At 42.7% G+C, this 15,171-nt stretch overlaps 1 protein-coding gene across 1 annotated transcript in view; it reads right to left on the bottom strand.

The window, feature by feature from the left end:
• Positions 1-15,171, bottom strand: part of SLC1A1 (solute carrier family 1 member 1) — a 61,524-nt gene that overhangs the window by 13,531 nt on the left and 32,822 nt on the right. The window contains exons 3-6 of the mRNA XM_082842195.1: positions 6,853-6,945; positions 5,078-5,192; positions 3,360-3,402; positions 1,835-1,933 (exon numbers count right to left, since the gene is read on the bottom strand). Of these exons, the coding sequence (XP_082698321.1) occupies positions 1,835-1,933; positions 3,360-3,402; positions 5,078-5,192; positions 6,853-6,945 (350 nt within the window). The remainder of the gene's footprint in view (positions 1-1,834; positions 1,934-3,359; positions 3,403-5,077; positions 5,193-6,852; positions 6,946-15,171) is intronic.

The raw sequence follows: 15,171 nt of genomic DNA, 5'->3' as shown, positions 1-15,171 counted from the left end.
CTTAAAATGCAGCTGGACAGACAAGACTAACTGTGAGAAACAGGAGCCAGTGATAGCAAGGTGGTGTGTAATTAGCTGCACAGCCAAGCTATGAGTTACAGACATCATATGGAGACTGGGGACATGAATGAGGGCTGTGAGGTTAGGGAAAGCTAGGCCTGAGCAGTAGGCAGCCAGGAGATGAAAGCACAGTCCAGAAAAATGTAAGGAAAGGCAAAAGTCATCACGCACCAGGTCCCTGTACCCTGCTTGAATAATTCCTACTCATCCTTGATGGACCCCAAACTAATTTAAACCTCCCTGCTGAATGCCCCAGAGTACCCTATTCTTCCCTGTTTTAATATTCATCACTCTTCACATGAGGGCATATGTCACAACTGTCTTTTCTCTACTGTAATCCCAATGCCCAGCAGGGCTTGGCTCATGGAGGGTGCTCAGAAAATCTTTATGGAACCATATCAAAAAGCAGGAATAGAAACTAATTGAGGAGGTGGATCTGGATAGAATAGATTGGGCTCACCAAGAAATAAGCTGGGAAACCAGGGAGGAGCTAGGTCATGGAGGGCTTTCTGTAGGAAGAAAGAGGGAGCTAACTGTGGCCTACTTAACCTGAACGCTTAAGTCTACTGAGTATTTCTTTTTTCCTTAAATCTTTCCTTTCTGTGTGAAGGCACAGTACCTTCAGGAGCGATCTACAGGACTACAGATATACTACTTTAGGCCCACACGATCTAATCTCCAATGCTGAAATCCCCAAAGTTCTCAAAGCCTGTTGATTTCATTGATAAATTATGGCAAACTCTTGGTGGCAAAACCTATCCCGAACTGAGATGAGGCTACATATAGCCTATTTTTCTTACTTGGTAGAACATTCACAAGTTAGTTGCAGAAATACTGATGTGCTTGATTCTAGAATGTTATTGTCAATTCCACTTAAGGATGCTGTATAACATATAGTACATACACCACCTGGACCTTCTAAAGTGAAAAGCTCTGAACTCAGTATCAAATATGGGCAAAGAGTTTCAGATAAGGAACTGTAGGCCTACAGTTTAAGTAGTCTTGCAAATCTAACATAGTTCCCAGAGGTGCCCAACTCAAGTCTGGGTGGCAGAGATACAGAAGTGAGAGGGCTCATTCTTTTCTCTGCGTGGTTCAGTTGCTTCTCATTATTCTCAGAAGTTACACTCTATAAAGTGGCTGCGAACACTGAATTAGTGAATATTGAATCAATGTTCCTAGGGGAAATATAGGATTAGGTTTCTGGGAATCAACAGTCACAACATTTTTGCCAAATAATCAACATAAAACCTTGTTTTCTCTGTTTCAGTTCAAAGACACCTTATTTAATATATATTATTTAGTTGTTAACATTGAACTCACAGCCAACACACTTTAACTCATGTCTGAATGAAACTTATCTAACACATGTATTTTCCCATATGGCACATCAGCCTGCCTGCCTTTGGGAAAACTAACTAGACAGCACTGCAGCATGATGCTTGGGGGACATTTCAAACAGCGAAATCACCAAGACAGAGTACAAAAATGTGAAAAATGTGGCATAAACACACCGCACAAAGGACACTTATTTACCGTGTAAGAGCTGAACCAAGAAGGCTGAGCGTAGCCTTGTTCAGCCTCAGCGGGGAACATGTGCATTGGGCAACTTAAAACTTTCACCACTCTTTGTGTGTCTGTGAATGTGAGTAGGTGAATTCACAAACGTGGAATCTGCGAACAATGAGGATCTACTTATTTCCATCTCCTGCTCACTCATGGCTCGGCCCCTGCCTACCAGGGAAGGGAGCAAACAACAGGATGGAAATGGTACCTTGGAAATAGCAGTTGTCATGATGGCTGTGACAGACACCTCCGTCCTGTTTGTCCCTGGCTCATCGGGACGTCTCACTTCTTCACGTGTGGTTTTGTACTGCACGTTGGAGGGGAAAAAAGGTCAAAGAAACAAACAAAAAGAGATTTTTTTTTTTTTAAGCTTCTGAGGCTAAAGGAGTATTACTTTGGCCAGACAAGTGTCACTGAAAGGTTCCACCTCCGAGGCCTCTGTTGGCTTCAGGTTTGGACGGTACCTCCCATGAGGCTTTGGAAGCAAAAATGGAATTGAGAAATCCAACCTTCTGACCTCCACAGCCACCATTCAATGGTGTCAAAATGCTCTCTAACTTCTGTAATAAGGGACCAATTAATGGAGCAATAATGTGAAAGAAAGCATGGGTTTTATTTGTAGTTGCTTTACCAGACAGACTCTATAGGAATCCTATGAATCATTTTTGTTTCTGTTTATTTATTTATTCATTTATTATTTTTAATCTGGAAAAACAAAACCTCATCATTTGGATAAATGTGGTCACCATGACTTTAACAAACATCAAGAACTATACGGTTGTTCCAAAGTCAATAGTCCCTTTAGGGCTATTACGTGAGTGAGATTTCTGTTGAATTTCTTCAGCCCTGTTTGATTCTGCTGGACTTCAGCAGAGATGTTTAAGAAAGAGCTAGTATATCATCACGCCAGGCATAAATGTCACTCCTACGAGGCTCTGCCAACACCAGGAACCTTACAAATGACCACTGTGGCTGAATTGCAAAGGCACTCCCTAAATAGAGGTGGTTCTGTACCTCTTGGAGGTCGGCAGGGAGCAATTTAATTGCCATTTTTATTGGTCTACACAGAGGTCTGTGTTCCTGTAATTATGTAAATGAATTCAGTAGCTTGTGATAGACTCAGCTGTCTTAAAGTGCATAGATAAACAAGAGAAAAAGCCTTAAAGGAAATGGAGTGAAGAGATTGTTAAACTTCCTAAAGGAAAAAAATCTTGGCTTTGTTATATTGCTCTGTAGAGTGCCAGCAATGGGCATGTAGAGATGAAAGAAAAGACCAAATGCCAGAACACTAACCACCCATGTGGGTCAGATACTGATTTCCCACCATGGGAGGGAAAGGAAAGAAGAGGTGGAGGGCTACTTTTCTAACTGCATTATATCTGTAGATAGTCTAAGTTTCTTCACAAATATAATGTGGTTCTCCAAAAATAGGTACTAGAAGCCACATTTTAAAACACTCATTATTTGACAGGTTCCTGACTTGCTCCAGTTGAGCCCTTTTGGAGGAAAGAAAAAAAAGCCTAAGGGAAAACAGAGGAGCTACAACAGGCATGTCACTGTGCCTGGAAATACTAGGGTTACGAAATAGGTCACCTGATATTCCTCTATTCACAGGTGCATTTCCTGTCATTTTTGACGGGCTAATTCCATTTCTTGGGTCATAGCAGGAAAAAAATCTTAATTGGCAAGGGGGAAGAGGGGAGCAACTTGAGGGCAAAAGTCATTATTCTTACCTGCTGAAAACAGGCTTGGACGAGGTTCTCAGGGAACATATTCCTGTTGGAGACAGGACAAGCAGTATTACATTAAGGCAAAAGTTTTGTTTCGTTTTTGCGGTACGCTGGCCTCTCACTGTTGCGGCCTCTCCCGTTGCGGAGCACAGGCTCCGGACGCGCAGGCTCAGCGGCCATGGCTCACGGGCCCAGCCGCTCCGCGGCATGTGGGATCTTCCCGGACCGGGGCACGAACCCGTGTCCCTTGCATCGGCAGGCGGACTCTCAACCACTGCGCCATCAGGGAAGCCCAAGGCAAAAGTGTTTTGTTTTGTTTTGTTTGGGTTTTTTTGGTCATACCCAATACTTTGATGGAAATGATTATGCGATAGAATGAGTACTCTGGTTTCTCTTCTGGCCTCTCCTTTACATAATACTTCCTTGTATTAAGACTTATTTTTCCCTGCTGAGCTTCAACCAGGGATAGATAGAAAGCTCTCCTAACCACCTGTCATGCTTAACTGATGCACCGAGTAGCTGACATGCCTGCTGTCCTTGGTGAAATTCACACTGGCAGGTAGACATGCACAGTTAAGAGACTTCTTTAATATTTTCCACATTTCTGTTTTCATTGATAATGAGAGTCCACTGCACTTGTTCCCAAATTCTTTATGCCAGTTGCAAATAATCATTATTGAATTAAAAATTATGTAAATCAATGCATTATAAGTGTGAAAAGGAAGGAGCAGTTTCCGTAAAAACTAAGCTGGGGGCTTCCCTGGTGGCGCAGTGGTTGAGAGTCCGCCTGCCGATGAAGGGGACACGGGTTCGTGCCCCAGTCCGGGAAGTTCCCACATGCCGCGGAGCGGCTAGGCCCGTGAGCCATAGCCGCTGGGCGTGTGCATCCGGAGTCTGTGCTCCGCCAATGGGAGAGGCCACAGCAGTGAGAGGCCCGCGTACTGCAAAAAAAAAAAAAAAAAAAAAAAAAACTAAGCTGGAATGCCTGGAAACTCAATTGAGGCCAAGTGAGTAAAACTTCTGTGGTTGCATTAGGTAAGGAAAGACAATTGAAATAAAAAAACAACCGGAAGAACTCGGCACTCAGCTTTCTTTGCTATTTCTAAGGGTTTTGTTTCTCCACTTCATGGAAACTGAATCTGGAAATTGCAGATGATGTGTTTATAAAGGCAGCCTAGGCAACAGGAATATGAAAAACCAACTGACACACTCTAAGAGAAGACCTTGGCCCGACATAAAAAAATTGGCAAATAAACGCATTTAAGTTTTAAGTGTAAACAAAATATGTAATGCATATTTACGATTCTCTGCTTTAAATGCTGTTTTTTTTTTAAATTAACTGACCAATCTCCAGCCCTGATTGCTTCAGATAAGAGGGTTTCTCCTGTACAATTAAAAAATGTATTTCTTCAAGTATGCTTCAGAACTGACCACCTAACACAGCCCGGCATCTTAACGCAACAAGTATACTTTAGGCATCTCTGTCCATCCTAAACCCTGACAGAGAACGCTGTTCCTTCCATTCCCTCTCGGAACCATGACGTGGTAAGCATGACTGGCTGTGTAATTTGCAGGGTCCAGGGGAAAATGAACATGTATAATAATTCAAAAATTATTAAAAATTTCAAGGCAGCAACAGCAGAGCATTAAACCAAGTATGGGGCCCTGTGTGACCACATAGGTCGCATGCCTATGAAGCCACCTGCTGGCCAGACACTCACCTGATCAGGTCTAACATGGCATCCACTGAACTGACTTCAGGGCTGCTGCCTGTCCTGTCAATTTCATTCACTTTCTGGGTGACACCAGGCTTGATGCTCACCACCAGCACGATACCTATGACCAAAGATAGCACCCACAGAGCATTAAGAACCTCCCAGGGCACCTGACACCCCTCGTGGATCCATTTTAGAAGCAATAGGCCTGGTGGTACCGGGCAATACTGGGATGGGGACCCTGAGGTCCAGCCAAAACGACAAGCCTCAGTGGGGACCTCAGCAGTTGCCTTTATTACTTTTCCAACTAAATGAAGCAGAAAGAACTCTTCATGTGTGTTTTTAAAAAATGAAGGGGCTGCATTCCAGAACTGCTTCTGGAAACACCCGCTGACGAGAATCCTCTTTTTTTCTTTTCTTTAGCTTATGAGATCAGCCTAGGCAGGGGTTAGGGTGAGCATAATTCATTTTCCAACTCAGGGCACTGACCCAACATCTTTCTGTAACTTTTACCCACAGTTGCTGCTTATTTTTCTGGGGCTCATACAGAATAAGCCTTATCTTCCTTTCATATCACAAGCCTTCAAATATCTGGAAAGCCGTTGTGTAACCCACAAAAGGATTTGGGTTAGGAAGTGTTGTTCCGTGCGACTCTTAGGGGGTGGAATGAGGACAGGAGTTCCAAGGAGAGATAGTTCTTCTCATTGTAAAGAAGAAATGTCTAAACAGAGAGCATCTGAAAGCCCCATTTTGGCCTCTGGAGGTAATGGGTTCCTCTTGAGGTGTTCAAGCAGAGGTGGGAGGTTTTAGGAAAGACCAGGTTGTTTGACTGGAGGGGAGTGAAGAAGAAAAGGCCCCATGCCCTTTATCACTCTTCCCAAGGAGAAATGCTAGTCCAAGGGGGCGGGACTTAAGGATGCCGAATGGGTCAGTTTTGCTAATGGGAGGAGTCACTGGGCAATAGAGGGGCAATGAATGGGTGTGGTCCACTCTTCCGTCTCAGGGTTGCAGAAAATAGATAAGCCCAGCTTTGTTCTTTGCGTTGGCCTCCCGCAGGAATCTCATGAGGAGATGTAGCTTTGAGTTAAGGCGGGGTTCAGGCCCTCCCAAGTCCCCTGGCCTAATACCCCTAAAATGTCACCACATCTTCATCACCTTTTATCAGTTCATTAAAGCAGAGCTGCAAGGGTCAAACTGGCTGCAACATCTGAGTACACTCCTCTCTTCCCACTCCGGTCATCCTTCTTAAGATGTTACACTAGGTCCCAAAAGAGTGGGTCACAAAAGAGTGCCAAAGGTATAAGAGCAACCATATTCCCTCATTAGAACATTCTCCCTCTTTCAAGTGGAATGTATACTTGGCAAGACTCTGTTAGCTCTGGCTACTGCATGAAATTTGAAATGTAATGAAATGCTGTCTTTCTGGAAATACTTTATAATTATACTCAAAGCCACTATTATAGACTAATTATCAAGTTTAAAGATTATATTAGCTCTTGGCTTCATTTCTTTCTACCTGATAAGGTAGATATGGCACAGAACTGTCACCCTCTTTCTGTTTCTTACTAGAGACACTAATAAGCAGTACCACGGCTGAAATTCAGTCAGTATTATATTGTTCATATAAAATGTGCTGTGCTGACTTCAAGCCAAAAAGCTTCATAGTAGTTTGACAATTGTACTTTCTGATTTTAAAAAACTGTGCATTTTTAAAAGCCAACTACTTTTAACTGGAAAGTCACAATTATACAGAAAAATAAGGATCCAGAAATAAACTTTACCTAAAATTACAGCAATGACAGTGGTACAGAAATAATACACGACAGCACGTAGACCGATTTTTCCAGATATGTTGGAATCCAGTGCAGCAACACCTGAAAAGGGGGGAGAAATCAAATTATATGACTCAAAAAAATTTCCAGGACTGGTGGTGATTCAATCCTCAAGGTGTGAAAAAAAGAGCTGAGAGCTGTGTCTGCATCTGCTAGGCCTATCTCACACATTTTGTTTGAATAACTGCAATGGGCAAAAGAACCACTTCAACATTCCAAATGCAGAATTAAGAGACAGAAGCCTAGTGGGAGGCAAGTTCCCCTCTGGCTAATCCCCACTACTTTAGCCCATAGTGAGTGCTGTGTCTTTGGCTGCTCTTGGGGGGGGGGTCATGAGACAGTAAAAGGAGTCCCCCCTTCTGCATCCGCTCTAAGACCTTTATCAAGATTTGTACATTCTATCACTCAACATTCTTTTGGGATTCAGTATCAAGGAAAAGTTTACCTTGAAGAACTGAGAAAGTTCTTTCATCACATAATAAAAACCATGTAACTCATGATTGTTTCCCTTTCTGCCTTTTTTTGTCAGGAATCTCAGAGTCAACTAAAAAAATAACTTTTACATGTGATTATAATATATATGTTCATTGTAATTATCTGAAGAAAAGAAAAAACATAAAGATGAAAACAAAAATCATTTCATGTCATCAGCTGTAGTCAATATTCTGGTGAATTTTATCCCCATATTTTTTTCTCAATTTTTTGTAAACATGGCTGAGATAATTTGATAGTTTTTAATCCTCTCTCTTCTAAATACTGTATTATAAGCATCTTTTCTTATTGTTACAAATTCACCCCGCAGATAATTTTAAAGGCTACATAATCTTCTGTCATGTGGCTGTACCACAGGTATTTAATCATCTACTTAATGATGGATCTTTAGACAATCTCAGGGCCAAATTCAATAATAAATCACAGTAATTTCATTATCCATCCTGGCTAGCAAATTTCCTTCTTTTCATGATTTTTAAATTGCTTTTATGTTTACAACCTTATTCTGTATGGCTTTGATTGTGAGACTCCCTACAATCCCAGTTGGAGTTGGGATATAAATAAAAATTTCCGAGGGCACAGGTAATCAAAGAGACTTAGGACCACATTGTTAGATCTAGTTTCAGATGGTCTTTGGCTGCCAGTAAAATGACTGAATGTTACCTGACTTGAAATGGTTGTGTAGAGTGCCAAGGATAGCTGTAGAGGTGGAAGGCACACATCCCTCCTTGCTAGAAACCTCTGCGTTCCATCAAAGATGCTCATATAAATGGAATCAAATGATGCATCTCTCTAACTGGACTGCTTCTACGTGGGACACGAGGCAGGTTCAGAAGCGACCAAGTCATCTTTCAGCAAACCGTCATTTGAAGGTTTCAGACTACCCTGTCCGACTTCCAAAATGAGAATCACATTTTGAATCCAACCATCACCATAGAAAGTGATTTTTGAGTCTTCAACACACGAGTTGTTCCATAACTGTTTGCAAAACCTGAAGTACAGGGTAGCAGGAAAAACGAAGAGGTTGTCATGAGACAACCCGGAGGAAAAGGTCGTAAACCTGCAGGCTATCAGCAAGCACAAGTAGCTTTTATATTCACTCCTCATGCTATAAAAGGCCTATCCATTTTTTTTAAGTGACTAGGGGATTATGCTCCTCAAATATAATCGTACATAGTTGACGTACAGGAAAAATCTGTAAGGAAGCTATCATGATGATGATGACAGAAAAAGTCATCTCTCACTCTAAACACGCCATTCCTCTGGCTGTTGATTGCTCCTTATGAAGTTAATATTTTGAGAGAAGGGGCTCTGGCCTCTAGCAGTCACCCCAGGATGTTGTTAAGGGCTCATTAACCAACCTCCGGAGCAAGATTGTGCAGTTACCATATGATGGGTATACTGCAGCAGTCACATACTAGAATAACCTGGATGATAGATCCTATTCTCTTTCTTTGGGAAAAAGAATGTGGTAGGCTGAGCAGACTTTCTTTTCCTAATGTTAAGACCATTAAAAACAATAATTCTACAAGAAACAATAACAAAAAAAAATTAAGAGACACTGAAGGCTACAACTCAGAAATCAATGAACTATCTCATATTTAGCTTTGGTCTCTTAAAAAAGAGCAAACAATAATGCAAATATATAAGCTTGCTAAGTGTATTATTTGATTATAAAATGTTCCTATTCCATTTTTGAGCTCCATACATTATTTTGATAAACAATTATAATAATTATTCATAACAATAATGGTGGGTTAAAAAAAAGAAAATCACCAACTTAACAGCACTCCAAGTAACCTGTACAAACACCTGTATCCCTGATCTAACAGAAGATGTATTTTCAGATATATTGTCCTTTGTCAGACATCCAATTTAAGCATCTCCCAGTCCCTAAGGCGCTGACAAGTGACAGGCTCACAGGGTGGCTGCAGAACTGCTCTCAGGTATGTGTTTCATGCCCCCCCCCCCCCCCCCCCCCCCCCCCCCCCGCTCAGGATTTTCTTCCAGCAGTGAAACGAATTAAATCTATGTGGGTAATTGTTTCCAGCATATATGGATATGTCTTAATTTGTCTTAATGATTTGGTCATGGGCTGGTGCCTCTGCTTTTATTCTAGATCCCAGCTGGCAATAAAAGGCTTCATAATAATGAGATTCTTGGTGGAAATATTTTAAACAAATACAGCCTCCAAAGCAGTCAGCCAGCTCCTCTCTGCTGGAGTACAGCAACTCTCTTGTAGTTACTTTCAGGAAGAGCTTTGTTCCCCATTTCTCAAATCTACCTAGGTCCTACAGTTCTCTTGGATATATCAGAAGTGTATTCAAATCAACAGTCACACTTCTCCACCTCTCTAGAGTTACCACTCTAACTTTCTAGCCACCACTGATTGCGGGCAGCATTCGCACTCAAATCCAGGTTCTCAACAATTTTTAACAGTGTTGACGATGAGGGTTGGGTGACTGCCATAAAGGGAGGGAACATATGCAGGGAAACAGCCTAATATTTGAAAACCTTTATAACAGGAACATTACTGAACTTAACATGAATATAAAATGTCTGGATGGGTGGTCTAAACACCCCACCTGCCAGTAATAATGATAATTATAATAAAAATGAAAATGTTAATAGACACTGTGTATTGAGCAATGACAGCACGTTAAGTGCATCATCTCCTTTTATGCTTACTATATAACCCCATGAGCTAGGCCTTATTACTCCCATTTTACAGAGAAGGCTGTGGCTCAGAAAGGCTAAGTGACATGCCAAGGTCCTACAGCTGGTGAGTGGTGGAGCTGGATCCCAACCCAGGTTTGACCCCAAGGGCCAGATCTTAACCACTATGTCATACTGGGTCTATCCACGTGCTACAGAATTCTAGACCAGCACTGCCCGTAGAACTTCCTGTGATGATAGAAATGTTCTTGGTTTGTGCTGTCCATTGCAGTAGCCCCAGCTACACATGGCTAGTGAGCACTTGCAATGTGGCTAGTGTGACCGAGGAACTGATTTTAAATTCTGCTTAATTTTAATCGCAATATAAATAGCCAGATGTGGCTAATGGCTACCATACTGGACATCAGCATAATCTCTAGACCTTACCAGAATATCCAGCATTTAGTGGGTGCTCAGCAATGTTGAGTGAATAAACTCAAGCTTAAATATGCTACAAAATTCAGTGCAGGGCTTCCCTGGTGGCACAGTGGTTAAGAATCCACCTGCCAATGCAGGGGACACAGGCTCGAGCCTTGGTCCGGAAAGACCCCCATGTGCTGCGGAGCAACTAAGCCTGTGCGCCACAACTACTGAGCCTGCAAGCCACAACTACTGAGCCCGTGTGCCACAACTACTGAAGCCCACGCGCCTAGAGCCCCTGCTCCACAACAAGAGAAGCCATTGCAATGAGAAACCCGCGCACCGCAACGAAGAGTAGCCCCCGCTCGCCGCAACTAGAGAAAGCCCGCGTGCAGAAACGAAGACCCAATGCAGCCAAAAATAAATAAATAAATAAATGTATTAAAAAAAGAAATTCAGTGCAACCTGTACCTTGATAGCACAGGGGCGGTGGAGAGGATAACGGTAAACCTGATCAGCCATCATCTCTTGGTGTGCTTTTCCATCACCATGCTGACCATAGTGCTCTAAGGCCAGAGGCTTATTCTTTTCTGGATCCTCTGTGTATTAAATAAGATGCTTTATGAATTTTGTACTCGATGCTTTCCATGTGACAGAAAAAACTGCACTTCTTATTGGTATTCCTCTCCTTACAAAGTGAGCCCATTTCAAAGATCCACTCCTGTGTAAGAGATTAGGAACTTGGCAGGTAATCTTAAAAACCACTCATACAGGGCAGTTTGGTATGGTTCCCAGAGCGGCCAACAAAAATACTTTTCACCCATAACAGACCTCCATGTGAGAACATGTGAGAACATCTTAGTATTTTTCTTTTTTTTTTCATTATTGTGTGCTCCACCCCACTCGCCCCTCCTCCAGTCTTAGATATTTTTTCCTCATTGCCATCCCGTGAAATTTTAATAGCACAAACTGTTCAGTTCATCTGTTCACGTACTAAATGTACATAAGTGCTCTTTACATGAGAAGAGTAAGTCCCCCCTCCACCCTAGGAACCAGCTTTTGCTGCCTCGAGGCCATATTGCTCCTGTTGAGAACGTGTGGTCTAGCTCAATGGATGTTGTCCTGCAAATGGTAACTTAATCCAGACCTTGGACTCTGAAGACAGCGCTTTTCAAGTGCTCTCTTACATGTAGCTGGTGGCTACTGCAATGGACAGCAAAAATAGAGAACAATTCCACCATCACAGGAAGGTCTACTGGGCAGCGCTGGACTAGATTTTGTAGCACATGCATGGGGCTAGTATGAGACAGTGGTTGAGAATATGGCCCCCTTGATAAAGGAGAATGGGGAGCTATTTATGAGTACAGAGTTTCAGTTTGCAAGATCAAGAGTTCTGGAGATGAGTGGTGGTGATGGTTATGCAACAATGTGAATATACTTAATGCCACTGAATTATACACTAAAAAATGGTTAAGATGGTAAATTTTAGGACTTCGCTAGCGGTCCAGTGGTTAAGACTCTGTGCTTCCAAAACAGGGGGTGCAGGTTCGATCCCTGGTCGAGGAACTAAGATGCCATATGCCACAGGACATGGCAAAAAAAAAAGGTAAATTTTATGTTATGTGTACTTTAACCACAATTAAAAATACTTTCAAAAATTTAAAACTCTTACAGGTGAAACATCACCATAGCATGGTGGGTTTTACTCTAAAGAGCCTCCTGGATTCCTGGCTTTCAGGCCACGCCTCATGCCTGGTGAAGTCTAGAGGACCGCCTCTCCTTACGGTCCACTCCCAAAACTCAATTCTTCTGGAAGCTAACACCTGCCCTTTAGCAACTGACAAATGAGAGGGAACTGTGCACTAATACACTGCAAAGCAGGTGCAACAGGATCTGCACAGAAATCAAAGGTAAGTGTTTGAAAGTTTATAGCAATTGAACAGAATTTTATGTCTGTTGAATGTAATAATAAAAAGTCGGGCAAGTGTTTTGTGTGTCTTTGTTTTTTATATCTTCTTCCTAGTAATTCATTTCTATTATAGTTTACAAAGCTTATTGATCCATGCAGATTGGAAATTTAAAAAATACTGGATGCTCTGTAAAGCACTGGTGCAGAGATCTGGAACCATGGGCTTTCAGAGGAGCCAGAGGTGTCACCAGGCTGAGGTGACCAGAAGCAACTCGCAGCAGGCAGCTTCAAGATGTGCCAGATTCTGACAAAGATTCTTTGCATGGCCACACTTTAGTCAGGCTTCTGAACCTTCTCTTAGGCCCATCTGTGTACTTCCTTGCAAAATACAGTTTTAGCAAGAACCCTGCTAAGTCAGTTTAGCCAGAACCCCCTACCCTTGATATCTGATCATCCTAGACACCTGATCAGGTCTCTTAATCCTCTACCATCTCCCAGATGATGTCTGATTACTCTGGCCTGTCTTCAACATCAATCTTATTGGGTCAGTTTAGCCAGAATCCCCCTTACCCCTGATGTTTTCTCTTAATAATTATCCATCCCGTGCCCCCCACCCCCGTTGCTCCTTGGCTATAAATTCCCATTTCCATGCTCTATTCAGAGTTGAGCCCAGTCTCTCTCCTCCACTGCAAAATCTCATTGTACTGGTCCCTACACTTGTCTTTATGGTCCTAGGTCAAGTCTGCCTTACCATCTTTAACAAGTATCACCGAATTTCTTTTCTTTAACAAGTCCAGTTACCAGTGAGTCCAGGATTGTCCTTTAAAAACAGGGATAGTTTTGAGGCTGAGCTGTGGCCTAGAAACAGAGGTAGTCCTTGGAATTTAGGGGCACCTGCTAGCTCTTTAAGAAACCACACTTGTTTTTTCACCTCCGGAGGAGGCTTGGATGAGCTGGGGTGCTGGCTCCTGACCAAAGCAGTAACAATCTACTAGAATTTTTTTATGAAAACACTGCAAAGGAAGCGTGGGCTAAACAATAGTGTTTTAAAGATAAACAACTGAGGGCAAAAGACTCCTCTGAGAGCTCTCTGATTAAGCTACCACCCACCTGAGAACAAAATTTCGTGATGATCTCTCCCCATCTTGCCATTAAGGTATCAGAATTAACTGTTACTGGAAGATTTTTGGGTCTGGCATCTGATGGTGCTTCACAATTGTGAATGGACACATCATTCAAGAAACTCATTGCACTGGGGCATCCTCTTATCCAGAGGATTCCTGTCTCTCCATCACCAGCAGAGAGGCCACCGGCACATGGAGAAACAAGTATGGGCTTCGGTAGGACCCCCTGGGATCACATCTATAAAATGGAGGGTGTTTTTTTTTAAAATAAATTTATTTATTTTTGGTTGCGTTGGGTCTTTGTTGCTGTGCGCGGGCTTTCTCTAGTTGTGGCGAGTGGGGGTTACTCTTCGTTGTGTTGCGTAGGCTCCTTGTGGTGGCTTCTCTTGTTGTGGAGCACGGGCTCTAGGCACGTGGGCTTCAGTAGTTGCGGCACGCAGGCTCAGTAGTTGTGGCTCGTGGGCTCTAGAGTGCAGGCTCAGTAGTTGTGGCACCCGGGCTTAGTTCCTCTGCAGCATGTGGGGTCTTCCCGGACCAGGGCTCGAACCCGTGTCCCCTGCATTGGCAGGCGGATTTTTAACCACTGCACCACCAGGGAAGTCCCTAAAATGGAGGTTTTAAATGCCTCTACCTCGTAAAGTGTAATTGTGAGGAGCAAAGTGAACAACCCCATCTTGTACAGCTGTTGTAAGGGTCAGAAACAGTACCTATAGCATGCCTAGAACTTAAATTTTACTCAGTCAATAGCCTCCGTTATTATTGAATGAAATGATCAATATGAAATGTGTCACTGGGCACATGGAAGGCACTACGCAAGTGTTAACTTGTTCGTTCCCTCACTCCTACCATAATCCTTCTGTATTCCTTCATCACATGGCCACTAAAGAGATCTTTTTAAAACATAAATCAGGCCATTTCACATGCAGGTATAAGCCTCTCGTTGCACTTAAGGTAAAATAGAAAACCTATGTATGGCTGCCTGCCCCCAGGCACCTCTTCCCAGGCTCTGGTGCCCAGGCAGCAGAAGGTTCCAGAATGGAGCCCGATACTCTGCGTCAGTCCTAGGTGCTGCCCTTATGATCTGTGTAATCTTGGAAAACTGGCTGAATCTCTCTTCAATCTCCTGTTTCCTCATCTCTGAAGATAGAGAGGTAAGGTCCTACTTACTTTCATTGGGTTGCTATGAGGATAAAGAAGTAAGTTCATTCCCCGGAGAAAACAAGGCTGGCTATGCTCTCACTTTGTTGATTCAGGGGGGCCTGGATTAATACTCCTGGGATGTTAAAAGGGGGAAAGAGTAAAGGCAGAGGGGAGCATGCAAAATATATTTCTGTGCACGCTTCACCTATGACATCTATTTTCCTTAGAGACATTAATAAAAAGAACTGCCTTGAAATAGGTTCTATCACCTCCCAGACTATTCTTTGAAGTTAAAAAAAAGAAAATGGTCCCCAGCAAATGAACTAAAGGCTCTCACTTGCAGCCTTTGTCAGCAGGTCCACATTTGATGTTCAAAACATCTGTCAAGAAGCAATGGGCTGGTCTCCTGGTTCTTCAGCAATCCAGGTGCTGTTTTAACTTTTTTTTTTTTTAATATCATAGAGGACAGTGGTATTTGTAGTTGGGCCAATTTTTCAGAAGATTGAATGAGCTTTTATAGGAGGCTTC

This window comes from Leucopleurus acutus (assembly GCF_964270905.1).
Source record: "Leucopleurus acutus genome assembly, chromosome: 7".
In the NCBI taxonomy this organism is placed as follows: Eukaryota; Metazoa; Chordata; class Mammalia; order Artiodactyla; family Delphinidae; genus Leucopleurus; species Leucopleurus acutus.
This window is presented reverse-complemented; position numbering and strand designations above follow the sequence as displayed.